Source organism: Molothrus aeneus, chromosome 8 (assembly GCF_037042795.1).
Source record: "Molothrus aeneus isolate 106 chromosome 8, BPBGC_Maene_1.0, whole genome shotgun sequence".
NCBI lineage: Eukaryota > Metazoa > Chordata > Aves > Passeriformes > Icteridae > Molothrus > Molothrus aeneus.
The window spans coordinates 27960055-27987681 of NC_089653.1; the positions used below are offsets into that span (position 1 = coordinate 27960055).

At 40.0% G+C, this 27627-nt stretch overlaps 1 protein-coding gene across 1 annotated transcript in view; it reads right to left on the reverse strand.

The window, feature by feature from the left end:
• The window catches only part of CCDC186 (coiled-coil domain containing 186), a 35419-nt gene extending 10905 nt beyond the window's left edge, over positions 1 to 24514 (reverse strand). Inside the window, exons 1-10 of the mRNA XM_066554558.1 lie at positions 24406 to 24514; positions 10107 to 10797; positions 7704 to 7830; positions 5607 to 5735; positions 4494 to 4706; positions 3516 to 3635; positions 2850 to 2954; positions 2414 to 2512; positions 1568 to 1654; positions 655 to 797 (exon numbers count right to left, since the gene is read on the reverse strand). Of these exons, the coding sequence (XP_066410655.1) occupies positions 655 to 797; positions 1568 to 1654; positions 2414 to 2512; positions 2850 to 2954; positions 3516 to 3635; positions 4494 to 4706; positions 5607 to 5735; positions 7704 to 7830; positions 10107 to 10780 (1697 nt within the window). The 5' untranslated portion in view covers positions 10781 to 10797; positions 24406 to 24514. The remainder of the gene's footprint in view (positions 1 to 654; positions 798 to 1567; positions 1655 to 2413; positions 2513 to 2849; positions 2955 to 3515; positions 3636 to 4493; positions 4707 to 5606; positions 5736 to 7703; positions 7831 to 10106; positions 10798 to 24405) is intronic.
• Positions 24515 to 27627: the final 3113 nt, after the last annotated feature.

Here is a 27627-nt window from a genome sequence, read left to right on the forward strand (position 1 = left end):
GGTGGTTGTGCCTATCTGACATTTGTCTATCTCCATTTATGCAGCACCACTGGAACCAGTAGAGTGGCCAGCATTTACATTTCCCAGTCCATGTGTTCCCCAAAGGCACAGGACCATGCTCAGACACTCCTGAATCGTGCATGAGCCCAGCCCTCCCCTGACATTATTCCCCTCACATTCTTAAATGAGTGAATTTCAACACAGCAGAATGAATTCCAGCCCATTAGAAAGACAAGTGCCTCATGCTGCCTGAATAGAGCATCTCTCAAGTAAGTAAAATTCTTTCCATTAAATACTTCCATTCATCCATCACAATTTTAAGGCAATTTATCTTTCCAGTTTAATTGCTCCCCTCCATCTTCCAATAAAACAAGCACTGAGCAGACACCTAGAAGACAATTTCCTGTAGAGTATGCTGGAAATCAGGCACTTGTTATTCTAATAATGAGAATGCTAAATTAGATTTATCAGTCTCAATCCCCTTGGTTTGTATGAGGCCACCAAGGTTATCTTCAATATTAGCAGCACTGATTTAAATAAAGACAGGCATTCTTCAAATTACAATTCATTTAAAGCATCAATAGCTTCAATAAAACAAACCCTTCCAGATCTCCAATAATCTTTTAAATCATTACTCATAGTGCACAGCTGTACCTCTGATGCTGATCCTGCAGCTGATCTACAGTTTTGACTCTGTCCAGCAAATTCTGAATTTCACTCTTCTGTCTATTTATTATTTCTTTATACTTGGATAATTCATCTTCTGTTCTTAAGCGCTCATCCTCTAGGCACTTTACCTAAATGGAAAAACAAAAATAAATACAACCAGAAACTATTTAGTTTCACAAACATCAGAGCTAAATTATTCTGATCACATGTCTAGACTGTAGTACAAAGATGATGTGTTAATTTTTTGGTGGTTCCAAGTAACTTAGACCAATATCCCAAAGTATTTCAGATCTAATAGAGTCAGAAAAACAAACAAACAGAATTAAATTCAACAAGCGTGATTAACATTAGTTTTGCCCAAAGGCTCAAACTTATCAGCCTAATGGATCAGGGTCCACAGATATGACATTTCCCCAATTACCAAGGCAACCATTTATTCTGTCTCACTCCCTTTTTCCACAGTCCTACTGAGCTGCTCTGGAGAGAGGGACTGGCATGCTATTCTATAGACTGTCCACAAATTAGGGACAGCATGACCTCCTTACCAGAGGTCAAAACTTATGTCACAGGCAGTATTAGTATTTTATTTATAATAAATTTAGAAGATTTAAAATATTTTTAGGATTACAAATCTAAAATGTTTCTCAACTTTTCAGCCAAATGAGGCACACACAATGAAGCAAAATACTGTTGTGTTACAGATCAGCTCCTACTTTCTAAAAAAGGCTATGCAAAGTGAACAATTAGAGATTCTTTCTAGTCTCATGCCAGCCAATCTCTAATCACACTCTTTATTCCTGAAGAAGTAAAAGTACAATTAGGAGTGGAATGTATTCTTGCTCCAAAAACCCAGCACTGTGCTTTCAGCCCCACCCCAATCCAACTCAGCACATTTTACCTTTGTTCTCAGTGTCCGAAGCTCATCCATGCCTTCCTTAAAAGTTCTCTTCAAGTCTTCCACTTCTTTTATTTTTGCATGATGCACCTTTTTAGAGGGTAAAAAGCTCATTAAGAAAACTAAATGTACAGTGGCACCTAAAAAAAAAAAAATCAGGCCAATACAGGCCATCACAACAGCTAAGAGGCCTTGAGGCAGAAAAGGTACCCCAAAGGCTGGGTTTACTTCTTCAGAAAGGAAAGCAAAACCTCAAAGCTTCTTTATTCTCAGGAGAACTGAGAAGAAAACTGAGACTGCACACTCTGGTTTTAGGTACACAAATCCATGGCACAACAGGAAAGCTCTGAGCAAACTGGCACTTGGCCACCTCTGAAGAGTGCATGTGCACAGATGAGCTGTGAGCAGACACATTAATGATGTGTCTGCTCTGAGAGTTTCACTTTGGGGCTAGCAAATATCTACAAAAAATAGAGGCTGGCCCTTGTCTCTCCTTGCCATACATCTTAGCAAAATACTGGTCACAGAAAGGCCTGACTCAACAGAATTTGTGCTTTTAATTACAGCAACATTCATGTTTATAAAGGAAAGAGAAGTTATTTCACCTTCACTATATCATATTTTCCTCCAAACTTTGTTTTGAAAAAGTGAATCCAAAGTATTACCTGAAGATATCCTCCAGAAAAGCAGTGCTAAAGGGCACACACCTGGGATTTAATATCAGACCACCAAAAAAGACAAAACCCAAAGAATGTGGCTTAACTGTAAGCAGCTTAAAATAAGATTCTCAAAATTCTAATTTCATGGAATTCTTAATCACAAAGTGGACTCCACACAACACATATTTACCTCCAGGTTATCAGACTTCTCCTGAATTTGTTTCTCTAGCTCTCCTTTAGTTACTCGGAATTTTGCATCCAATTCATTTGATTTGATTTCTTCTGACTCCTAAAGGGATTGAAGAAATGTAAGTAGAGTTTTATGTTTCCCTTTCTATTCTATGAGTGCACAGACAGCTTTTCACTTCACTGAGTCTTTTCTCTAAGCGCACCTCTGATAATCCTGACCATGCCAAGAAAGACCCCCACACTGCATGCCAGTCAAGATAAACATTTTCTCTTTTATTTAACAACTTTTCAGTAAAGTAAAAAACCCATCCCTATTCATCTCAGCTTTGGAGCTTGCACAGGATAATTCTTTACTGCTACAGCTTAAGCTAAAAAGAAATGAAAAAGACGACTCAGGCACTAAACAAGAATTTGACCTCTTGAGAAAATGTGCTTACTTGATAGGATTTTATCATTTCTTGACAGTTTTTCCTTATCTGATCTCCTTCTTCTTTTGCTTCAGTTAATTTTGTCATTGCATCTTTGAGGCGTTCTTTGGTTTCCTACAAAAACAGTAATTAAAAAAACAGGTTAAACTAGTAAAATCCATTTACTTCATCTGAGAAGCATATTACTCATAATAAAACTGCCCTTTCAGTCTGAAAAGAATTAACAAAACAAGAAGTCCCACACTATTTTTCCCCTTGCTTCCATTCAGCTGTTAATTTATGTAATTCCATTTGACCCAACACTGAAGGCACAACAAAAGGATCTCTTGTTTATGTGCCACGCACATTTTCAGACAGCAGATTTAACTCTATCACTTAAAAACTAAGATAACAATTATTTCAAATAAATAAACTCCCCCCAAAACATAAACTTAACAACAAATTAAAATTTGATGACCAAATTAAAGAGAATGCCCCAGTACATCCTCCCTTCACATCCTTTCAACATTTCCATTTCAGTATCACTATTTGAGAGCACTGTTCTTACTTTTGCTGCAGGTATTCAAATTAAACAGAAACACCACATTAGGAACAGTACATAAAAAGCAAATACTGTAACAACTACACTACTCTGACTATATTTTCATATAATGGTATCAGCATCACTTCACCTACCTTGTGTGAATCCATTTCTGTTTTCAATTTGTTCTGAGCCCATTTTACTTTGATAACATGAGAATTGATTTCTTCTTTCAATTTTTCTATTTCTCTGTTGAGTCGAGTGGCTTCACCATCCTGAGAAAATTTCATAGGTTTTTTATAAAATTAAATGATCTAGTGTTTCTAGAATAAAACTCCTGTCCAGTTGTCAAGTTGTTTTTTTTTCTTAATGTCTGGGTTTTGAAAAATCATGCACATATTTCAGAATGCCTAATAATGCTTAAATCCAGTGGAAAAAAAACCCAATTAGTTTTGTGGTTTGAACAGCAAGGTAAGGTTGCATTATTGTTAGTATATGTTAATATCATATATCTGTGAAAAGACAAAGCACTAGAGAGGTAATTTTTGTTTCAGAAGTGTAGTTTCTAGTCATTTAATTTTTGAATCTTCTACATGAAACGGAATTGTAAAACACAGCTGTGAAGGACTACCAAAAGACTTAGACCATTTAATAATAATCTTACTGCTTTCTAAAAATGAGTGGCAAAATTTTGGATGAAAAATTCTATTGCTTTATTATCCATTTTTAGTAGTAAAAAAAGGGAATACAGAGGGAAAACATAGAAAAACAACAAAAAAAGACTGCAATAATTTAATGCCACTGCAGTCTTTAAGAAAAATCTGAATCTAGAAATTACTTCAAAATCTAGACAACTGAAACAAGCTGTCTTCTCAATTTTGTTAAAAAAACAAAAAAAAACACCCCTATGTTTCACAAATTAATATTCAGGGGAAAATTAAAAGGAACTTCAAAAAGATTGCAATGAGAACTGAGTAACTTTTTCCCCCTTCTCTTGGAAGGAAGACACTTTCACAGCTGTGCAGCAGAAACTAAATGAGAACAGGTTTCTTTTACCAAGTACATCAGCAAAGAAGTGATACAGCTGTTCTGACAGTGCTTTTAATCAAGTCACACAGCAGTCTTTGGAGTACCTTTGTTTCATAGAGCTGGTGCAATCTGCCTTTTTCCTGAGAAAGTTGTTTGATTTTATTTGTAAGCTTTTCTATTTCTTTGTTTGCATCTCTCAGTCTCCTCTCCAGGCCCTCCTTTTCCTTTCGGAGGTCAAGCGACTCCTTCTCCCCGCGGACGTATTTCATCACCATCGTCTCCTTCTCGTGCCGAGCTTCCTCACACTTCTTGTTTGCCTTGAAAAACACCAAACACAAGGAATCAAACCTTGTATTTCAGAATTAACCAGGTAGTTTTAGTATTGCAGTAGAGTAGCATCATGAGGCAGGACTCAAAAGCTCCAGTTTGACAAAGACTAACACTCAATTCCTCTAAAGGACTGAAATTACTCCTACTTCTAACAATAAATATTTTAACAGCTGCATCTTCACAGCTGAACATCTCAAATGAGTTATCAATACATTAGTAATTTGTTTTTTAGAAATAATTTTGCAAATACTCAGTACTGGTATTCTGTCTTCCTTCATTCACATGCCAACTGCACCATCATTATCCAGTGGCTTGTTTTTCAGCTGGATCACTTCCAGGGGCTTACTTTTACAGACTCCCCCCACCCCAGCACTGACAAGTTCTACTCAAATTAGGGGAAAAAAAAAAAAAAATCAGACACTGAGTTTTAGATTACATGCAACTGATGAAATACTTGGTATAGTATGATATTAAAAAGGAAAAAAAAATCCCAGATTTCAGGAATACATAAAGATAAAATAAAACCTTTGTGCTGGAATTGAGAAAAAAATTACTTTTTGACAGCCTGTCTGAAAAAGCTACTGTCAGCTTTTAGCTCCTTTTGAATCAAGTTCAGCTTACAGGTAAAGAAAATGAGATTTCCTTGAGAGCTGAATTCAATACATATAAAAATAGGTATTTTTTTAAAAGAGTTATCAGGCACTCTTAAGTGTTAGCAGCTATTTGGAAATTCACTGCTGACAGTTATCCAAAATGCATATATAACTGCACACTAGCAGTTCCAATTTTGGAAAATTTTGTCTTATTTAGTGATCCAATATGTTTCCTACAAGAACCAAGTTTGTTCAGTAATGTAGATGTTCAACAGTTCAAGTTTTTTCAATTACCTGTTCCATTCGAATGGCCATCTCTTTATGCAACTGCTGAATAGTATTTTTGGCTGCTGCATCTTGAGTTACAAGTCTGTCTTTGCTAGCTTTCACTTCTTTATTAAGCTCTTCTATTCTTGCTTCCAGCTAAAATACAACATCATGATATAATTATAGGGAAAATAACACTTTGATCATGTTTTATACAGGCAGGCATATTTCACACAAAATTAGATGCTTCAACAGATATTTACCTGTATTTTACACTTGTCAGGCTGCAACCACCCATATCAACATCTAGCTTTGCATGAGTAGGAAAAGCATGAAAGATGTCAATTCTCATCTTCAGTGAGAGTGAAGATACTTCAAACCAAGTAAAACACCAGGCACAGTGATTTAATGCACAAAATAACAGCAAGTCAGAGAGCTGCCAGAGAAGAGCTGGCTGCTATCTGAGGTTGCTTCACCTTCCATCCTTTTGTTCCTATCCTTGTGCCATATACTTCACCATGCCAGCAAAGCAGCCATGCATCCGTACTGAAATGGACTGGGAATTAATTCATTGAAAAAATCACTCAGCAAATAAAGATGAGCTTAGTCATCATGCTGGCACTTTTTTTAGCCACCTAGTGAACCAAGTCAGAGACCTGATCCAGCTGAAGAATAATCCCCAGTGTTAACTGGAACACTTCCCAGAGGGTGCTCCCCGCCAAGTCATGCAAATCCAGCAGGAGCAGTGTGGGGGCTGCAAAGGCTGTGACACTGCCCAAATCTTGTTCAAATTGTGCCTCACAACTCTCCTCTTGTCCCAGGGGAAAGCCAGCTCACCCAGGCTGGGGGTTTTGTTTTTGTTTGTTTGCTTTGGGGGAGAAGTGGCAGGGTCTCAGGATCAGTACTGCACATTCTGTGCAGTCCCAAGCTGCTGTGTAAGAGGCAAGAACCACCCAGTTTGCTTCTGTTACCACACCATGACTTGACCACACTTTGTTCAGCTCTGCAAATGCATCATGTGCCAAAGAAAAAACTTCACATGTACAAGCAGGCAGGTACAGTTTGTCTAGAGCTGTGACTGCAGCCAAGCTTTCATTTACATAAAAGTTACCATAATACACTAACACAGAAATTCCAACAATAAAACACCACCTTCACAAACGAAAAAATGCAAGTGATTCACTGCAATGTCTCTTACAGCTCAAGTGTTATCAACAGCCATATAAAACTATTACAGTCCAAAAAGAATATTTTCTGGAATCACTTGCAAGCATGCAGTATCACAAACACCCTCACAAATACTTTTTTTCAGAATGGAATAAAGCAATTGCTGCATGATAGAGCTTCAAGAAATCATACATGACTCATGACAGAGCTATCATGGAAATACAGACAAGAAAGAATGAAGGAGCTGCTCATACTGGTTTATTCAGGCACAAGCAATTCCAATTTGTAGCCTAAAAATAACACTTTTCAATCACATCATGGATTTGCAAATATTCTCTGAAATCAACCATGAATATATGAATATATTACACGAATATATTCCTCTAGAACACTTCAAGCCTGATACCCTGCTCTGAGAACAGATTTCTGTGCGATGCAGACACCAACAAAGAAACCTGACAACCAGGATAGTCACCAGCACTTGGACAAACAGAAATTAATATTTTAAATGTTTCTCTTGCCAGATTTCCAAGATATAACCTGTAATCAGTTTATAAAGCCAGCCAGCCAGCTGCAGGGACATCAGCAGATAGCTGATACATGATAAAGCAGTGACACCTCGTGTGAAGCCTTTTCCTCCCACACTAAAACCCAGCCTCCACCATGCACACACCATGGTCCTTCTTGGCCTGCTGTGGTTCTAACAAGCCCCTGAGAAAATGCCTGTACTTAGTACCTGCTACTACCACAGCAGAGACTGCCAGATATACAACACTTAACAGATAGGAATCCAGAAAGTCAGTTTATCCAAATTCAGTAAAGGCATTTAGAAAATTTCTTGGAATACAAAAGTAGATTATCCTCTTAAAAAGCTTAAGATAATAAGCATGGAAATCAACAGTGGCAACAGTGACACAGGTGAAATACTAACCAGCACTTCTTTTTTGTTATCTGTACCTGTTTAATAATGCTGAGGTGCTGCTTTTCTGTGTCTGTTCGTTTTTTCAATTCATCTTTTAAGTTGTCCTTTTCTGAGCAAATTTCCAAAATCAGTTCCTGATGCTTTTTATTTTCTTTAATCAATCTGTAAAGAAAAAAAAAATTAAAAACAAGGTACATCAGTACTGGGGTTTTTTGGTTGCTTGTTTTCAATCTCAAGAAACTTGGTTTTTGCTCATCGATCTGCAAGCTTTATTGGAAGCCAGAAACCCTAAAAAAATCCATGAAAGCCTTACAAGAAAAAAAGAAGAATACTGTGCATGTGGAACTTAACTCCAAAAGAGCAAGCAGCAGCCTTCTTGTGAGGAAACTGCTTGTTTCCAGCATTTTAGGGTTGCTGTGGTCCATAATGACATGGGACATTTGGTAACCCTATGAAACTATGAAATTGTAAATGCTAGTAATTTTAAAGTAATGGAATACAGTAACTTCCAGTCAGATAGTCTCACCACTCATTTGTCTGAAAACACAGAAATTTTACTTATTTCATGGATTTCTCAGAGTACCCATGAAGTTCACAACCTGGTAAGAAACAGAATCCTGATTTTTTTTAAGTCCTAAGTAAGTAACAAGTATCTGTGCCCATGCTCTTTATAAAGTTCAGTTTTCAGCAATAGTTCCAGTTCAGCTGTTTGAAGCCAACTCAGACCTAGTTTGATATTCTAACATAAAACTTGGAAGTTACATTGTCAGAACTGCTGAATGAACAGTCTCACATTTATTTACATATTTGCAGATCCTATTACATGGTGGGTATTCTAGGCCACTAAATGCATGAATTTGTGGGAGGCATGCATTTACCTGAAAAGATACTTAATTATCCCTTTGTTGAAAAAAAAATCCCTGAACAAACTGGTCTCCTAAATTATAAGGAATTCAAAACCATCAGTTACAAAGAGCTAAGCACTTGTGATCTGCTTTTTAATCTATTAATGAATATTCCAGGATTACAAATTCTTAATTCATGCCACAGCTGCTGACATATATATTTAGATCTGATCACAGGAGACAACTGGGCTATTTCCAGAATGATGTTACAAGAAATTCTGCTGATCATCAAGGGACAAAACAAACACAAGCCAGAACACCCTTTGGACCAAACACAAAACACTCCACAGCAGTTTCATACTCTTGAGGTGAGTTCCCAAGTGTCAAATGGTTGCAGCTGCCCAAAAGAGACATGTTTTTACATGAAGCCTTCTGTATGTATATATAACATACACACATATAAAAACACTTGCCCCTGAGGAAACAACTGGTCCATGGCTGAAAATGCTGCTCTGCCTCTGAGTTTACTATGAGTAAGTAAAACTCTTCATCTCATGATCTCCTGGAATTACCTCTCTCTACACACCCACTACTTCAGATTCCCACTCCTCCTCTGTAACTTCTGAATGTCTAACTGTGCATTCTCAAGCCTTCCTCTCATCAGCTGACTTTCCTCACATGGATGATTTCTGTCAGAGGTTAACTGGTGAAGTGCAACAGAATATTTTCCCTACTGGGACTCTCTCCCCCTTGTCTGGTTTCCCTTCCTTTGATGTGCTCCTATATTATGGTACTTGACAGCCTTATATGAAAAGTAGGACTCATTTCCAGCTCTGCAAAAAGGAATAAATATAAAGTTAGAGGCTACATTTTGTTAGCAAAAAAACATTTCTAAAAAGGCAACAGAGTATTAAACGCCAAGTAAGGAATCATGAAATCAATAAATGAACTGGCTTTTGATGAACAGAAATATTCATGTTGAATACTGCCTGGTAGAACTATTAATCCCAGTTAATTATAACGACACTTCTAAGCCACGCATTTCAGAAGCCCTCCTAAAAAATGTGCAGAGTAGTTTATCTATATATGGCACTTCCAACTCAAACAATACTCTCATCTGATTAACAGCTTTGCTGGATGACAGCAGGAGATTGAATACTACTGGAAAAGAAACAAGCAATTCTGAACATGAATAAAATGCCCATTGTGTGTGTTAGTACTTTCAAAGATTCATTTCTCCACAGACACATATGGACTGAATGAATCCTGGAATATTTTTAAATCACCATTACTGCTGCAGTATTTAAGTAATTCTAGACATTGGCAAGCTATTCAATGACACAGTTGGCTATTTAGTTCCTGCTAAATCCTGCAAGAATTCAGACATCTAAGCACACAATTTTATTTACAAGTACATACCACAAAAATGATTCCTTGCTTAAAAACAATTTTAAAAAAATCTCATTAAATATCCTCATACCAACTCAAGACAACTTGCTTCATACCAAAATGTTGTATGCAGTTGCACACAACATGCAGCCAAAGTTGTTCAGCACACACCTCCAACTGTGGAGCACATACTCAAATACTCACTTTGTAATAGTTTGTTCTTGCTGTAGGTATTTATCTTGTACACATTTTTCAAACACAGCCAAGGCATGTTCACCCTTCTGCACACCATTAGGGAGCTTTGGTTCTTTTGAAAAATCTGTGGATAAGAGTTCAGACTCTATTTCCTTCAGCAAATCCTCCTGTGAGGAAGTCTGATGTATTGTGGAAATAAGTTTCTTTGTGCAGTCTGTGTCATAAGGGCTTTCTGAATAGATTTTATCACCTGATTTTTTCACAAAGTCCGACTCCTCTCTCAGATCCTGTAATATTTCCATTAATGATTGTTCTGTCTGGTTAGTTTTTGGATCATGTTGTTCAAGTTCTTCACTAGGCTGATGTTCTGGTTTTGTGGAGCCTTCTGCCTTTGTTTCACAGCAGGCACTGGCAGAGGAGTCTGTCCCTCCACACTGCTGCTGTCCTTCTGCTGGGGCCCCACTGCTGCTGGTGCCAACAGCTGCTGCATCCTGATCTGGGGGCAAGGAACTCAATTCCCTCTCCAACACACCAGCATCACCTCCAGTGCAACTGATGCTTGGGCATTCCTCCACTCCAGGTGTTTTATCAGCCTTCTCATTATCTGGGGACTTGCAAGAGGCATCATCTGACAGATTGACTGGCTCCAGCGTACTCTGCATTTCTGGTGAATGTTCCTCCATAATCTTCCTTTGGAAATCTAGATGGAGAATTCATAGTACAACATGTTATATACAATATCAAAAGGGATTGAGATAGGGGGAATAAAGGCTACTAGAAAGTAAAATTCAAAGTGCAAAAATATTTAGATATATGTTATACAGATTTTGTTGATCTTTCAGCCCAACCTTTAAGTAAATACTCCAATACAAGTTTTTCTAAGAGAAGGTGAGAAATGAGGGATAGTGAACAGGAAGCAGAGAGATAGTAAATGCCAAGACAATAAAAAACCAGAACTTTTTAGAATTAATAATTCTACCATTTAAATCCACAAAAATTCCACGTAATCACTTCTAAAAAATACTTCATTACAATAAATAACCCAAAAAGATTAAGCATCCATGGTCTTACAGCTTTCACTTCCCTATACATGATTTGAAAGCAACAACATGTCTTGACTTATTCATTTTTACAACACAGGGTGACTCCCTGGTCCAGCCAGAATATCCAATTTCCTCAGAGTCATGTAATCACTGAGCACCCATACAGCAAAATGCATCTGTACCCAGGAAACTAAGGGAAGGGGCTGGGGGAGGATGGGGGTGAGAGTCTCTTTTCCCATCTGTTTTCAAGCAACCAAAATCCCCTGTGGAAGAGCACAGATGGTCTGTGGCAGATCTACTCTCTCAAAGAGTTACTTGCAGAGCAAGGACTTGAAAAGCTCAGTAGAAGCTCTCTAGAAGGACACCATAGTGAGAACCAAATAGCCAGGATAATTATGAAAGAGCCTGGATATAATACTTTTTGATTTATGATGCTTTTTCAGAAATCCCAGATAGCCCAGTATCTGAGAAGACTACTAGCATCTTTAGCAAGCACAGGAAGCCCTTATTTCCATTAAGAGAAATTCATTACAGCAGTCCTAACTTTTATATGCAACCCTATCCTCCTACACTGGATAATTTAGGCAAAGGCAAACTTTTCATTCATCAATTCAACTCTAGCATTCCAAGAGCTATCTCAAAGGAAGTGCTTACTTGCCACATCAAACTTGTTTCCATCCTTGCTTTCTGACTCGTTCAGCTCTCCCTTTCACAGCCAGACCATCTGAGCCTCTCAGGTACTTGCTCCATGCTCCTGCCTTTGTCTCAGCCTGCAAGGAAACCCCTGTGGGCTGTTTGGCTTCACTCCACTCCCCCAGAGTGCTGCCTTATTAACCAACACTTCCTACTGAGGCTCACATTGTTAAAACAAAGGGGTTTATGAATCCCATTAGGCCTGTCTCCAATTGCTACCACTGTCACCTTTCATTGTTAGGCACAAAAAGCAGTTCCAGCCCAGCTCTTTCTACCAGGAAAGAGCATCCCCCAAAACACCTCCCACAAGTACCTGAAACCTACAGCTGGGCTACAATTGGCATTCAATCAACAAGAGGGAAGCACATGGAAAACTGAGCATTCAGCTGAGAGTATGGAAGGGAACATATCACAGCTGGACAAGAGTTACAAATCAGCAAATGAGAACTGCACATTTTTTAAGCAATAAGCGAACTTTTCCTCTTTTGGTTTCCAAGCAAAAAAAGTCCCCAATGCTACAGCCTCTAACCCAGTACAAATCAACAGGAAGCAGAACACAAGTGGGAAGGGAGAGGTACAAACAAGAATAGAGATGGGAAACGAGAGTCTATACAATGTGACAGGGATTCCCCATTCTACAAACAGATCTTCTCTGGTATTAATAAAATCCCTGATTACCCTTTGCTTCAAAAGATTTAGGGTCAGGTCAACACTGGAACCAGCAAATCCCACTTCTTGGTTCGTGCAGTCCAAACAAATGCTCTTTTGGAACCCACCTACCCTTCAATAACTTCTGCTAGTAATGAAAGTTCACAATGTACTACTCTTATTCTCAAACAAAACAAACCCAACTGACAGTCTCAATGTGAAGTAAAAGTGAACGTAACTGCAAGAAAAAGTATTCAATTTGATAGTTGCAGAACACATTAGTTCCTACTTAATTAAAATGCTGTTAAAAACCAATGCTTTCAGACTAGCGCACTTTAAACAATCAATAATCACAAGATAATTTGCCAATTATGCAGTTAAGACAGAAGAAAAATTCACCTTCTAGTATCTGTTCCCTCTTGTCAAAAGAAGTTTATAATCCACTTCACATTCAGCTGTAAAAGATACTCTATTAGCATAAAACTGAGGAACTGGTTTTTTCTCAAGTAGTTACTCTAGTCAAAGATCTTGATGATGCTTTCTCTGGAATGATCAGAGGGGTTTTTTTACCTTGTTTTAAGCCTTTTTTAAGGTACTTCTGAAGTATTACAGAACATCCCAAAATGTGCAGTTGTTTGATGTACTACTGCCTGAAACCTGCTTGTGACTGCCCAGCTGCTGCAGTTCACCTTTACCACAAGAAAGGGAGTGGTAAAATTGGATACATGAACTTCCATGTTGGTTGTTACACACAGAATTTCCAGTCCAGTCAGCAAGCTGGAGGGTATTTATCTCCATATGGAAGCAACAAGTGAAAAATACAGCCCTGTTAAAGAGCACATTAGGAAGGTCACTCAGTTTTCTTTTTATTGTGTTACTTCCTTCTGTAAATAATACTGTGAATTAGCATTACAAAGACTAATCTACATGGAATCAGAAATATAATTATTTGCACAACTCAGTCACAGAGAAAAAAGAGCCACTGACTCCATATCCAAATAACTTAGTTATTATTAATCATAACTAAAGTGTAGGTTTTATATCAAACACATGAGGAATTTGAGTAATGACTATACAAATCAGTTAAAGCATGAAAAGTAAATTATGATGATTTAGTGTTCCCTGCAGTTGTACTTTAATTTTCAGTGGTACCTAGAATATAATTTACCACATTAAATTCACAGTCTTTATGATTCCAATACACTGGATTTAGCCTTATCTGCCCAAATCTACCTGCACCTATCTGAACCTATGTATGACATACATAGATTTTTTTTCCTCCCTACTGTCAATGAATAATATTAGCTTTTACCTTCTAATTACTAACTCTTAAACAGAAATTAAATAATTGATCACAGGATCATAGTTTATTTTCACACCAGAAACGTGCAAAGAACTCATGTGGAGCAGCTCTCAATGCAAATTCATACTGACATTCAAATACTCCCTCTTGAATATTCAAAGTTTGTTCTGCCTTCCTCGGGCAACTGAATATAACAGCTACTCCCTATATAATGCCAGAGACAGAAAACTGCTGTGATGCCACTAGAGAAAAGGCTCATGGTTTGTAAGCAAAACATTTTGTGTGACTGAAGAATCAATCAGTCTAGCAGCAGCCAGTTAAGGTGAAACATGCTAATATTTGACTGTTTCACATCAAACACACAAATCCATCAAGCTCCAGATAGTATTTGGACAACACCTGATAGGAGCTCCAAGCCTTCCCAGGTTTAACATCCATCTTGCATTACCCTACTCATCCTTACAAATTACTTTTTCAAAATCAGGGATGTACTAAAGTTATGTATACTGCATTAAGGAAACAAAATAGTTCAGTGCCTCTTATGATGTCTTCAGAAGGCATCAAAAACAATCAAAAAAGGCAAATCTTGACTGAAGTAATTATGTAATTATATGCTTAAATACCAAACAAGCTCACAGTGTGTTGAGTGACAGCGAAGTGCTGGGTTCTTGCACTGTTTTGCAAAGCTTCTACCTTCAACCACCTGCTCTGCTCCTTCCTTAGGCCTGACCATCATCTTGACAGCAAGGCAGAAATGTGATGTTTGTCTCACCCTGAAGTGTAAGTCCCTTCTGCTGCCCGTGCCACAGGAGCTCCTCAGAGCAGCACCCAGAGTGGCCCAGCCCAAGCCTGCTTGCCCACATGCCAGGAATGACTGCCATCCATTAGGGCAGCATGAGAAAAGCTCTGTCACTGCCCTGTGACACTCTCTGCAGCTGTGACAGGACTCTGTGTAACTGGTCTGACCAGCTGGCCTCTGTTTTACAGCTCACAATTAGGCTGACACTCCACACATCTTGCCCGTGCTCCTGTTCCACAGCAGAGGAGGCAGGGGCTGTGCTTTCCCCCAGTGCAGTGACACAAAGCCATGCAAGTGGAATTGCATCAGTTCAGATCCAGGAATGAGGAACAGCAGCACAGTTCAGCCACGTTTGCAAAACACCTCCCTACAAATCAGAATACAGGCAAGTTGTACCCTTCAAAACCAAAACTGCCTTTTCTTTAAACAGCCATTGTTTTTTCTCATCACAGATGTGTCCTTCAAAGATGCAGAGAGCATACATACTTTTCACCATTATTCACAAAACTAAGCTTAAATCTGCACCAGCACAGATGATCTCCAAGTTCCACAGTAACATCTAAAATAAGTAAGCAGTTAAATAGCTGGCACAGGACACACAACATTAAAGGCTGGTACTGTAAGGATTACAGCCATTTATCACACTACTTAAACTAAGATGTGCTTATCTGCTAAATTGCTGATAGCACAGCTGACTGGAATCAGAGGCAGGGAGCAGAGAGCCTGCCAAAGGAACACGTGAGCAGCACACCAACTTTTGAATACCAATGTCTCCCAGGTATGGCAGTGAATACAAAGACTCAGGAAATAGCAATATTTTATTTCACTTTGTTACACAACAGAAACGTCTTCTATTAACTGCTAATCAAATAATAAGAACAAATACAACAATGAGTCAATTAAGCTCTTCAAGGAAGTATCTGACACAGTATAAGTATTGATTATCCTGGGAGAACATCAAACATCTCAATACACACTCCTGTAACATGCCAACTAAAGGAAGAAAAAAATTTCCTGTAGCTTCAGCAGCAGTCCAGAGAAGCTCATGCTGTAAGAGCAAATTCTCACTTCAGAGTCCATCCACTGGCAAAGAGAAAAGCAGTTTCTGTAGCACTCAGTCCTCCTCTTTCCTCTGCTGAGAGTACTTACACTCCTAACTTTTTAAGGAAGCTGTTGGCAGCCTCGTCCCTTGGCTGTTCATCCACTGTACTGGTTGAAAATCCCTCCTGCCATGGCAGTACTGCTAATTCTGACTAGAACACCACCTCTCCCAGCTCCAGCCTGCTATCCAATGAATACAGGCAAGGTTCTGGTCTGTTTTAATTCAATATTATGCCATTTCAAACTGCTTGTCTTTTCAATCTTCTTACTGAATGCAAACGTGATTCTTTTAAGTCCCTGACTACAAAGGCCTTTTCCTAAGCACATGCACTACTAATGCTGGAATTTAATTTCATAAAATGGGCAGAGTTTGACCCAAACTTTCAATACTTATGTTTTAAATAGTCAAGAAAAGGAAAAATACTTTGTTTCAGCCAATTACAAAACACAAGTGAGATGACAGCTAAAGAAACACATTAAATGATAACTATAGGAATCTTTCACTGAGGTGTGGCTGCCTAGAAGACTTCACTAAAAACAAGGGAAAAAAGAAAGTGTGCCTTGTCACCTAGTAACTATCACAATGGGGTTCTTTACAACAAACAGATTAAAGAATGACAGAAATCTGTGCCTGGGGTGGTTCTGTAAGCAAACTTAAGGTCAAGGTCCTGAGAAACAAAAATCACTGCTTAAAGGGAAAAAAAAATATATATAGTTACACCTCAATGCCTAAAAATACTGCAGAGAGAGGGGCAAAAAAGGGCAGGAAGGAATAATGCTTCACACACAGGCGAGTGCAGATATGAAACCTTGTTCAACCCAGGCTTGAAATGAAAGTGAAGAGCATTGAGCTAAGTGACTCTGAGGCAGAAAACCTTCTGAAAGAGGAGTAATAAAAACTTAATACAGCAAATGCAGTTTACTGGACACCAGACACATTCAACTACACATTACATAACATAATGGCCAGTTGCAGTCAACTCTTTTAGTTCCTTTCAACAACAAAGGGTTTTGCATCATCTTTGGGCAGATGTTTTCCACGCCTGGCTGTGCTCAGGAATTATCTACTCTCCAAAAAATACATATGCAATCCACAAAATTGTGAAAAAGCATTTCTCACTCCAGCTCGGACCATATTTGCTGTCTACTACTGGGTATCTAAAAAGCATCCAGACAGGTTTTATAGGATATGAAATAAGCTCATTTTTAAACAGAAGTACAAGGTAGCTTTCCTCTTTCCATTTTGCATCAGTCACATCAGGGCATATGGATTTCCTTTAGTAATTTACTAAAGTCTCAGAACTACTCAGAGCTGCCATAGAGTTGTGATGCATTTCAGAGAGCAGGTGGGGGACTAGGAAAGGAGTGATGCAGTGCTCCAGCAGTCACAGGCAGATGACTCCAACACTCAGCACTGCCCTAAGTACTGTGACATGGCCTGGCAAGCAGCTCAGTGACAGAAAAACCTGGTGACACCAACACAAGCAGCCCAAGTTCCCAGAAGTCCTTACTGCTCTTATTCTGATGTCACCTCAGGACTCAGAGCTGCTTTGTCACTGCAGTGTGTGCTGTAAACTTGCTAAGGAATCACTGCACACCTCTAAACAAAGTCCACATATTTACAGGAAAAACCTACCTAGAAAATAAGGCCCTTGAAATTGCTTCAGAGCAATTCTCTTCTTGCTGTAATTTGTGATCTGTACTTCCTGGTTCTTTCTCAAGAACTGGATAAGAACTCACAAAATTCCTGCTGTTACTCTTTATTTTCTTTTCCAAGATGGCACATTCTGAAGATCAGTTCCACTGAAAATTCATCATAAAAACCCAAGCAAACATCCTTAAGCAGTAGTCTCTTCAAATGCTCTGTAACACTCACTATCCTTCCATACTGGCTCTGGTTCAGGTTTAGTGTCCAGTGGCAGCAACCAGGCAAAGGGATGCTTGTCCTTTGGAGAGTTTCTTATGGAAACAGCTAGAAAAGGAGTTTATTCTTAACATTCTCAGGCTCCCCAGTGAGAGCTAATAATGACTTCTTTTCCCTAGTACCACCCCAGAAGAGTGGGCAGCAACACATAGCTGAAATAACCAGCTGTCTGTCCCAGGCACTGTTACTGCTCTCTAACACATTCCAACTGACTTTACAAACAGCTTTGCTCTTCTGCATCCTTCTCTCCAATTCAACCAAAAATGCCTGGTTGTGGGTTTACAGAGATTTTTGTTTGCCAGCTGATCCCAATGTTGTGGGAGCAAGAAGGGTAAAAATAGCTCCATTTTGATACTGAAGGTGCTGGATGCAGACATCTATGAATCACTCCAGTTTTGGCAAAACTGAATTTAGGAAAGCACACATACAGCCTGCCTACATATATAGAAAGTTGTGGGGTTTCTCTCTGCAGAGCCCAGTACTAGACTAACAGAAAATTCTACACCCCAGCTCAACCAGGTAGAAATGTAATGCTTTCACAATGACTGCCCTGTTTGCTCACCTGCAATACTTCAGAAACCAAAGCAGAGCACTGAAGCCCCTGAAACTGTAGCTGGTCTCAAGAGATATGAGGAACTGCTCACTTTTAGTACTCTGGCTTTCTAACAGCCCTCCAATCAAGAGGCCTGTTCACTGATACGTGTGATACCTGAAAAAAGAAATACTTTTAACTTACTTGTACAATCTTTCAAAGACTATCCAATAATACAATAATAAAGGTTTAAAAGCCAAGATACACACACCAAAAGGCTACTAAAAAAACTCCCAACTACCAGCTAAATCTAGAACTGGGAGGTCTGGAAGACAGATTATTTTTTTTTTCACAATGAAAAGCATTATCCTCATAAAATTTTAACTGCAAAGAAAATACTGACCTTTTTTTTCCAGTACCACCCAATAGCAAATTAAAATGCAGTCATGTGAATTTGCAAGAGGAAGTTATGTGCATTTTACAGCTATTTTAAAGATTCACATTTACACCTCAAGTCACATTGTAAATCACTCCCCCACTAATCCAGCCCTCCAACTACCAGGTAAAGCTCTCAGCAGCCTGCCCAGACACACCCATGGACTGGACTCAGCTACAAATAAAACATCCACTATGTCTTACAGTGTTCTGTGTCTTGACCTGTAAAAGCACTGAGCACAAATAGTTCCCATCTTAGCCACAACTTGGAGGTGAGCTGAGACTTCAGCTCTTCTGCTGGAATGGAATCTAACATTTAGTTCACATGCAAGCAAGAACTGCCTTTTATTCAGTAATGCTGAGCAGTGTTTCAAAACACACCTTTTTTCTGACATGATTTTCAAAAATTCTTATAAGGATCAGCAATGCCCTAAACCTATCCTGAGACAGCAGTTTTACATTTAACCCTTGGAAGTTGTTACTCAACAATAATCATGATTTTAAAAAAGGAATCTAGTGTACATGCCAACTCAGGATCAATATATATGCCACCATTTAAACTACTCTGCCTCCTACTCATTCACATTAAAGAATACATAATATCAAATTCCAATCCACAGATTGATTTTTATACATGGTTCATTACACTCAAGAATCCCCTCTTGGAAGCACCTCTCTCCATGAAGGCAGCTACTGAAGCTCATGAAGCAAAGATAAATACATAACTTTACCAAAAGCACATTTACCATTTATAGTGCAATAACAGGTTGGTTCTTTCCCCAGTCACTGCAGTACAGACTAAAGGCTCTGCTGAAGAGATTTTTTATACTGCTTTACATTTCCACTCATGCATCCATGAAATGAAATGACATATGACTGAAATGTCAACAATCAAAAGACTTTCATGATAAACTCTGATGCTCATCAGAAGACCCCACTAAAAGCAAAACCTGCACATGAGCACCATTTGCTCAGTTCAGTTACAGACTCACTTCCCTCTTGCAGGTTCCTGAGCAACAAAAAGGGAGAGTACGAGTGCTTTAGCCAGTTCAATTGCAAATTCAAGAGTTAATGTGAGATGCAGTGTAATCCAGTCTAACACCAGAGATGGACTTTGTATTTCAAAGACTTAACTAGGATTTATTGGCTGAAGAATACTGAACAGAATAACGATGATTTGTAGAGTTTTCTTGACAAGTCACACACATGTGAAGCAACCAGCAACCCAATGTAAAAAAGCTTCACAAATGCTCCAGCATTTATTAGAAAGAACAAAACTTGCCTGAACAGTTTGCTCCACAAAGGTCTCTTTGTCTCCTTTAACTATCATGCTATAAAATATTTCATTAGAAACACAATCTTAGATGAATCACAACAGAAAAATAAAGTACTTTCTATTATCTTTAAAGACATTTTCCTAAGCCAGAGATATTAAAGTAACCATTAACAGCCAGACAACTGTTAGAATCAGTTGCCATTTTAATTCAATTCCCAACCTATTACACTCAGGTAAGAGATGAACCTGTTAGACAGTTTATGTGCTACCATGTGTATAATGGCAACCCAACAAGATTGCTAAAGAACAATTCTGGGGTATGAAAACATTTCTAGCTTCTTACAGTTGTGTTGTTCATTGCAAAACCCAAAACACCGCTCTTCAAGAACTTTTCACATCTTTATTACACAATAATCATTACTTAAGCAGAATAAAATGCTTTTCCAAGTCAGTGCCAACTTGACATTGCATGAGAATTCTTGGTAAGAATTTTACATGACAGTAAGACTAAAAATAAAATTGAAGAGAAATTTTATCGTTTGTTTTAGCTCACTGTAATCCTAATAATACTTTTACCTAAACTAATCTGGACAGACTGACTACACCTTTTTACTTCACTTGTTGGGTGAAGTTTTTGGTTTCTTTTTCCTAAGGCTACTTTTTCCATAGCTACTATCGACTAGTTATCACAGTGATCAGCAAAACACACCTTCCTATTGTTTCCAGTTAATCCCCAGCTTACCTGTGTTTTGCACAGTATCTTTCACAAGAACTCTGTCACAAATGGCTTTCTCAGACCAAGCATTACATCACCAGGTAACACTGCAAAACAGGGAAGCTCAACTAGAGACAAGTCTGTTTTCAACTGAAGTTTGTGTAAGAAAAGTGGATTCTGCTAAAGTTCTGGTTTACATAAGATACAAAATGCAGCTCTACTGTACAGCAGCTGTGTAGACACACAAAGGTTTGAACTAAAATGAAAGGGACTGAGGCAAAAAGATACAAAAACCCAAATATTTTACATCATCTAATGTGAGATGAATTTCAAACTCCTTCTGGCTTCAGGTTTATATACTTGCTTACAATTCCACATCGAACATTAATCAGAGCAGCAAGCCACAAAAGTTATGAAACACACTAAAAGGAGATGAACTGGACTGGAAAGCATCACACAGCCTAAGAAAAACACAGAACTGTTAAGCTGAAGAAGAGATGATGCTGATCACCCCTGCTTCACTCCATACAAAAAAGAGGGTGGCCATAGGTCTCTCAGCCATCCTGTATTTACAGACAGCACATACAGGGAGCAAAAGAAACATACCAGAGTCTCACCCACACTAGGTGTCCCAATATTAATTCACTTTTGCCCAAGATCAAATAGAAGTGAAAAGCTGGCTGTACACTGGGACACAGAGTCGTCCAGCCCAGGCAGAACTTGACACAGCTTCTGACTCAACTCACACAAAGCCCTGCTTTGATGCATGTGCTTGAAGGGAAGGAGTGGAACAGTGAATATACACAGTGGGACTTGCAGGATTTCCTTGCTTTTATCAGTTTAATGCTTCAACTCAATTATTCTTCTCAGGTTTTTAATGTGACTTCATTAAACACCAATAGCAGTGCCAAGGTGCAAAGCTCAGCATTTCTATCAATTCTTTGAACATCAGACAAGTACTTTAGCAGACAAGGTTTACTCAGACTTTGTATTTGCTTTCCTTTGCTTACATCACAAGTTAGATAGTTGAACAGTAATGTACAATTCCTTCAAGGCAGCACCAGGTTTTCTATCAAACTCATGCACATGGTTATTATGGTCATATTAACTCCATGTCTGGAGTTAACAACTCCAAAATAAAGTTCATCAGTTAAGGTTTAACAAGTGAGGCTAGATTTGCTCCCATCATAACACAAGTCATGGGGTACACCTTGAGAATGTCATTTTTTTTTGTTTTCAGAGGAAAACAACACCCCAGCAACAGCATCCTTTTACTGTGACTATCACATGAGGCTTGGATACCTCAGGGTTTGCAATCTTCTGGGTGTTTTCAGCACAGAACAACTCTTACAGCCCCAAGTCAGTAAAATGAGTCTCTACTTCAGCAACCAATGAATGCAATGCCAGCAACAGCACTACTGTCACCTTTCAGGTTTTGGAACCTGCCTTTAGCTCTGCTTACAACAAGGCCAGGAGCAGCTCTGTCCTCACTAGAACCCTGTTTTCATTCACCTTCTGACACTGATAACATCACCTGTGCAAAGAAGAATGTCTTAAGGGAGGGGAAGAAATCAAATTTACGACTGAGTACACAACCTAGAGAAAGCACACATTCTATGACAGCTCTTCCACACCTGTAACAGAGCCATAGCTCTTGCTCACACTACAGAAGCCAGAGCTCTGGCAGACCTTCTTACAAACCTGTAGTGTCATGGCACTGGTAAGACATGGATCTTGGCATATTTGGCACTGGAGATTGCAGCAAGTTCGCTTCCAATGGCTCTTTTCAAATGTTCTTTCCAGAACATGCCAAAAGCAGTAAAATTCCAGCCATGGAATTATTGTCTGTATGGTCACTACATACTGAAAAACACCATTTGGGGGGACAGTATAGTTCTACTGTTTTCAAACCTGACCTTCCCAGAGTTCCTCCAGTATCCCTGAAAACACATAAGTAAACACTTCAGTCCTTTAGGATGTGAAAAAGTCAACTGTGAGCTCTATGGAAGACTGTAGATTAATTAACTTCTGTCAATTAATCTAAGACGTAGTATTATGGAAAATATTGTTATAGTATCAGTATCCCATGTACTTCTTGAAATTAGGGTCATGATTTTCCCCTCTATTTTGACATTGATTTCTTTCTGATGAGTTTTTTTCATGCTCAATTTGAGGCAGCAGGTCTTGGACTATGACTCGAAGGTAAGTATTATCCATGAGGCTATCCAATATTGTCTTTGGCAACTGGAAAATAAGTTCAGAACAATTCAGCCCAGAACTAAGTACAGGATATTGCTTCCTAGACCCCACATCTACTAATTTAACATGCTTAATAACCCAATTAAATCCAGAAAAGCATTGCCTTTCTATTTTTCATAGCTCTTTTAAAAGCCAGCTTCAGGAAGTTCAGCATTAGCTTCATATAGCATTAAGCAACAGAACTGCTAATTAGAACCAAATTAACCACTCTCTGCATGTGGTTCTTCAGTCCTTTTCTCAACAGTTTGAAACAGTGAACCTCACAATGCCAACAAACATCTGTCAACAACTCCAAATCAAATCTTATAAAATGACAGAAAAATACTGTTCTAAAACCAGACAAGAACAGATGACTGAAGATTTTCAGAAAGAGCTCAAGGCAATATACAACTAGTTCTTTATTTAAAATAAAACAAATGACATTTCAAATGTCATCTAACACCCTCCTGAAACATCTTCATACGTTCAGTTTCTCATATCTCCAGAGCCTTAAGCATCTCCTCCCTAAAGTCAAGTGCAACATAAGCAATCAGTGCAGCCAGTGATCACATTAGAGAAACACAGAGAGAAACACAGCTGTGGCTCACAGTTTCAGTCATTTCCTTATACAACAAAACATACTGGGACAGGTGCCATACCTGGATTTTTAGTGTATTCTGCCTGCAACATTTGAACTTCTGAAAAGCAGTTCTACAAGAAGATAAAGCAAAGCAGCACTAAAGGTGGAATGTCATACTTCTCATCTTCACACATTTCAATTCCCTAAGAAATCCTCTTTTGGTCTGCAGAGAGTCTTGCTGGAATCAGACTGGTATCAGACTCACCTGTGCAGACTATTTTCCGGAACAAGAGCCAAAATGTGCAAGCCTACATCACAATAATTTTGCTGAAGTCCTTCTTTCAAACCTAGAAGGGCAGGCAGCTTTTACAAATATCATCTGCAAAAACAAGGACACGTACCCTACCGCAACACCGCAGCCGGCTCTAAAAAATAACCTTCATAACAGCTGCTGGGCTTTGTTATCTAATTATTTACCCATACAGAAAATCAACACGCAGTCAATGAAACAGCACAACGTAATTAACACCACGGAAAAGAAAGCTATACAGAAACAAAGGGACTGCGAGCCAGCCCAGGAGCCTGCGTTCCGCGCTCGGAGGTCCGGACCGGGAAGGTGTTGCTATGGCAGGAGCTCAGCCCCGGCCCCGCTGTCACCTCGCTCCCTCCTCCTGCGCCTCGCCCGCGGCCCCGGCGCGACCTCTGCCAGCCCGGCGCCGCCACCTGCACAGGGACAGCCCCTCGCCACCGGGGCAATTCTGCCTCCCGCCCGTCCTTCCCCCGCCCCCGCGTGCCCCAGGGTTTATCTGCCGCTGACAGTGAAGCGGATCAGCGGCCCCGCCGCCCCTCCCGAGCCCGCCGGGCAGCGCCCGGCCCGTCCCGTCCAGCGCCCTCGGCCGCTCCGCGCCGGCCCCTCGAGGAGCCCGGCAGTGCCCGCGCGGCTGGGGGACCCCGGCAGCGCCAAGGCGCCGGCTCCAAGCATCCACCCACCTGCCCACCCTTGCAGCAGCTCGGCCCTCACCTGGTCGCTACACAGGCAGCAGGAGCAGCGGCGGCAGCGCGGCCATGGCGGGCACAGCGCAGTCCCGCTCCCCGCCGGCCGCCCGGCCCGGCGCGCTGACACATCAACAAAGATGGCGGCGGCGGGCGGGGCCCCGCGGCGGCGGGGGCGGGATCGGGGCAGCCCCGGGCGGCGGGGCCGGCCCTGCCCTGCGGGGGCCGCTGTGCCTCGGGATGGGCTGGGGGTGAACCGCTCATCGCGGCGGCCACCGCGACCAGCCGGTGATGCGGACCCATCTCGTCGCCTTCCCTCGCCCTCGTGCTGCTGCCGCGTTCCCACCCGCGCCGCCGAAAGCCCGCGATCCACCGACGGAGCTAGAAGCTGCCAGCGGTTGGATGTAGGACATCGTGCTGCGGTGTTAGTGCGCTCGGCGCCAGGGGACATTTAGGGTGCACATTAGGAAGAATTTCTTCACAGGAAGGGCGATCAGACACTGGAACAGACACCCCAGGGAGGTGGTGGAGTCACCGTTCCTGAAGTGTTTGAGGAAAGCCCGGCCGTGGCACTCAGTGCTCTGGTGGTGTTGGGTCACGGGCGGGACTCGGTGATTTCAGAAGTGTTTTCCAACCTAATCGATTCTGTGATTTCACACAAGACAATTCCAGGCATGCGTCTATAAATTGTTTCAGTCTGGATGGGTTGTTTTTTTTCTCTTCCCATTTAAACATGTGCTTATGTTAACAAGGGATCTCATGGCAGACATTCCATGGCACTGTCTAAACCCACAGCCCTGAGCAGCTGCCTTGCAGGAGGGATTCTTCACCCCAGCAGTTTTCAGAGAGATGGTTGCCAAAGATGCCTCTCCTTTTTTCAAGATCCAGTGCACAAGTAATGACAAATAGAATCTTCCACCTTAAGTAAACAGCATCTCATGCTCCATAACCAACCCCTGCACATTATGTCAAAACCTTCTGCACCCACATACCAGGCAAGAGTCAATCCAGTAATGTTAATAAACAGCTTCACTTAGCACCTGCTGGGACTTCATTCTGATTGGATTAAAAAAAAAAAAAAAAAGTGAAAATTTTGCTGGCCATCAAAAATCTGGACTGGATTTCAGTGCTGGGATCAGCAGTTTTTCAGTGGAACACAAAGCTTTTTGGAATCCAGAGCATGGCATAAATGCCATTTTATTTAATAAGAAAGAAATTGAAAAAATACCTTAGCAGACAATCTGCTAAGTGAAAGCAGTTGTATTTGCTATACCAGCTCAGCTAAAATGAGCACTGGCACCTCTCCTTAAACATAACAATAGAAAAGCAAGTTAAAATTTCTGAATAATTCAGGTTGGAAGGGATCTCAGTAAATTACCTAGTCCAATCCCCTACTCATAGCAAGGCTAACTTTGATGTTAGAGAGACTGTTGCTTTATTTTGGCTAATTTATTTTTATATATATATAAAAGCATACACATACCTACATGTATAAAAACATCACCTACCCAATGATGCAGTGATGATTTCTTCACTTGGTATCACAGATGACCTTCAAAGTAGAATGTGCTGCATAACTTCACTTACAAACATTAATTGAGAGAGTTATTTCAGAACAAGTTCTTTTTCTCCATATTCTTTCTAGGCATTTAGAATTTCAGAGCTGCAACTGCAAATCTGGGGGTCCTAGAAAATTCTCCTTAAAACCTGTAGTGTAACCCAGCCAACAAGTAGGCCCCACAAAGCTGCTGGCTCACTCCCCTCTCCAGTTTCAGAACTGGAAGACTCAAACTTGTGGGTTGAGATAAAGACAGTTCAATGTGACAGAAAATAAAATAATAATCATGATAATATATACAAACACAGTGATACACAATGTAATTTTTCACCACTTACTGACTGATGCCCAGACACTTCCCAAACTGTTCCCTGGTCAGCTATTCTTCAGTTTATGTACTGAGGATGATGCCATTTGGTATGGAATTAATCTTTGGCCAGCTGGGATCAGCTGTCCCAGCTGCGTTTCCCCCCCTCTCCCACCCCAGCTTCTTGCTGGCAGGGCATGAGAAGCTGAAAGGTCCTTGACAATAGTGTAAACACTGTTCAGAAAAAACTAAAAACATTAGTGTGTTATCAACATTGTTCTAAATCCATCCTAAATCCAAAGCACAGCTCTGTACCAGCTCCTAGGAAGAAAATTAACTCTATCCCAGCCGAAACCAGGACAAAACATTTTAACTGATCCTTAAAAAGAACAGTGGAATCGTAGAAAAAAATCAATCTGGATTGGGCTTGGAATAACCTTTCAGTGCCATAATAACTATAAATCTTTCAGTGTCCATTATTCTGGGAAACCTAATACTGCTTCAGGTAAGTAAGCAATGTCCTAGCCATCACCTCTAAGCAGCAAAGGAGTCAGTCATATATCTTTAAAAACATTAATTTGAAAGCACAAATGGAAGTAGGTTGCAGAGAACACTCATGCCCTCAACTTTAACCTCCAAATAACACTTTAAAGGCAAATGTCTAGCCCTTGATTTGCTTAAATTATACTGTGCATTCCATCTCTCTAAAAATACATAAAAAATCAGGTGTGGAACAGAAATAAGTAAAAATTGTCTTTTTTCAGAAAGCAGTGCCATGCAACACTCACTTGCTAATTGCCATGCAGCACAAGTCTAAGCTTTGCTTTCAGAAAGGGTTCTTTGCCACCACTGCTGCTGTTCTGCAGCTGAGCTGCAAAATTCATACTGCTGCTCTGTAACACAGTCACTTCAGTACCCAAATGCTTCTTTTCTTATTTGGTTTTCTAGTTGTTTAAAGACAGAGACATTAGTATACTCTGGCCCCAGTCTTTTTAAGATTTGTGCTTTTACCTTGCTGTACACTTTGTCTGCAGTCCCACTGATGTTACCTGTATGTGTTTAGTGTGTTCCAACAGACCTGGCAAAATTTAATCTGATTTTTGCCTTTTACTCTGGGCATTTTTTAGAGAAGGATTAAAATCAGGTTAAGAAAATAGAGCCTGGTTAGTGCAGTTCTTCCTTAAAGGCAGAAGAAAAGGACTTTTTTGTACTCAGCTGGACTCCCCATAGCTCTAGTCCCAGAACTGATGCTGAGAGTTCTGACTCTTATAATACCTGTGCTTAAGCCACATTTTCATGTGAAGAGTATATCCCCAGGAGGTGGCCACAGATACTTAGGGAATGATAGTGACAGGTCACAGAGTCCTTCCCCAAACCACTTTTAC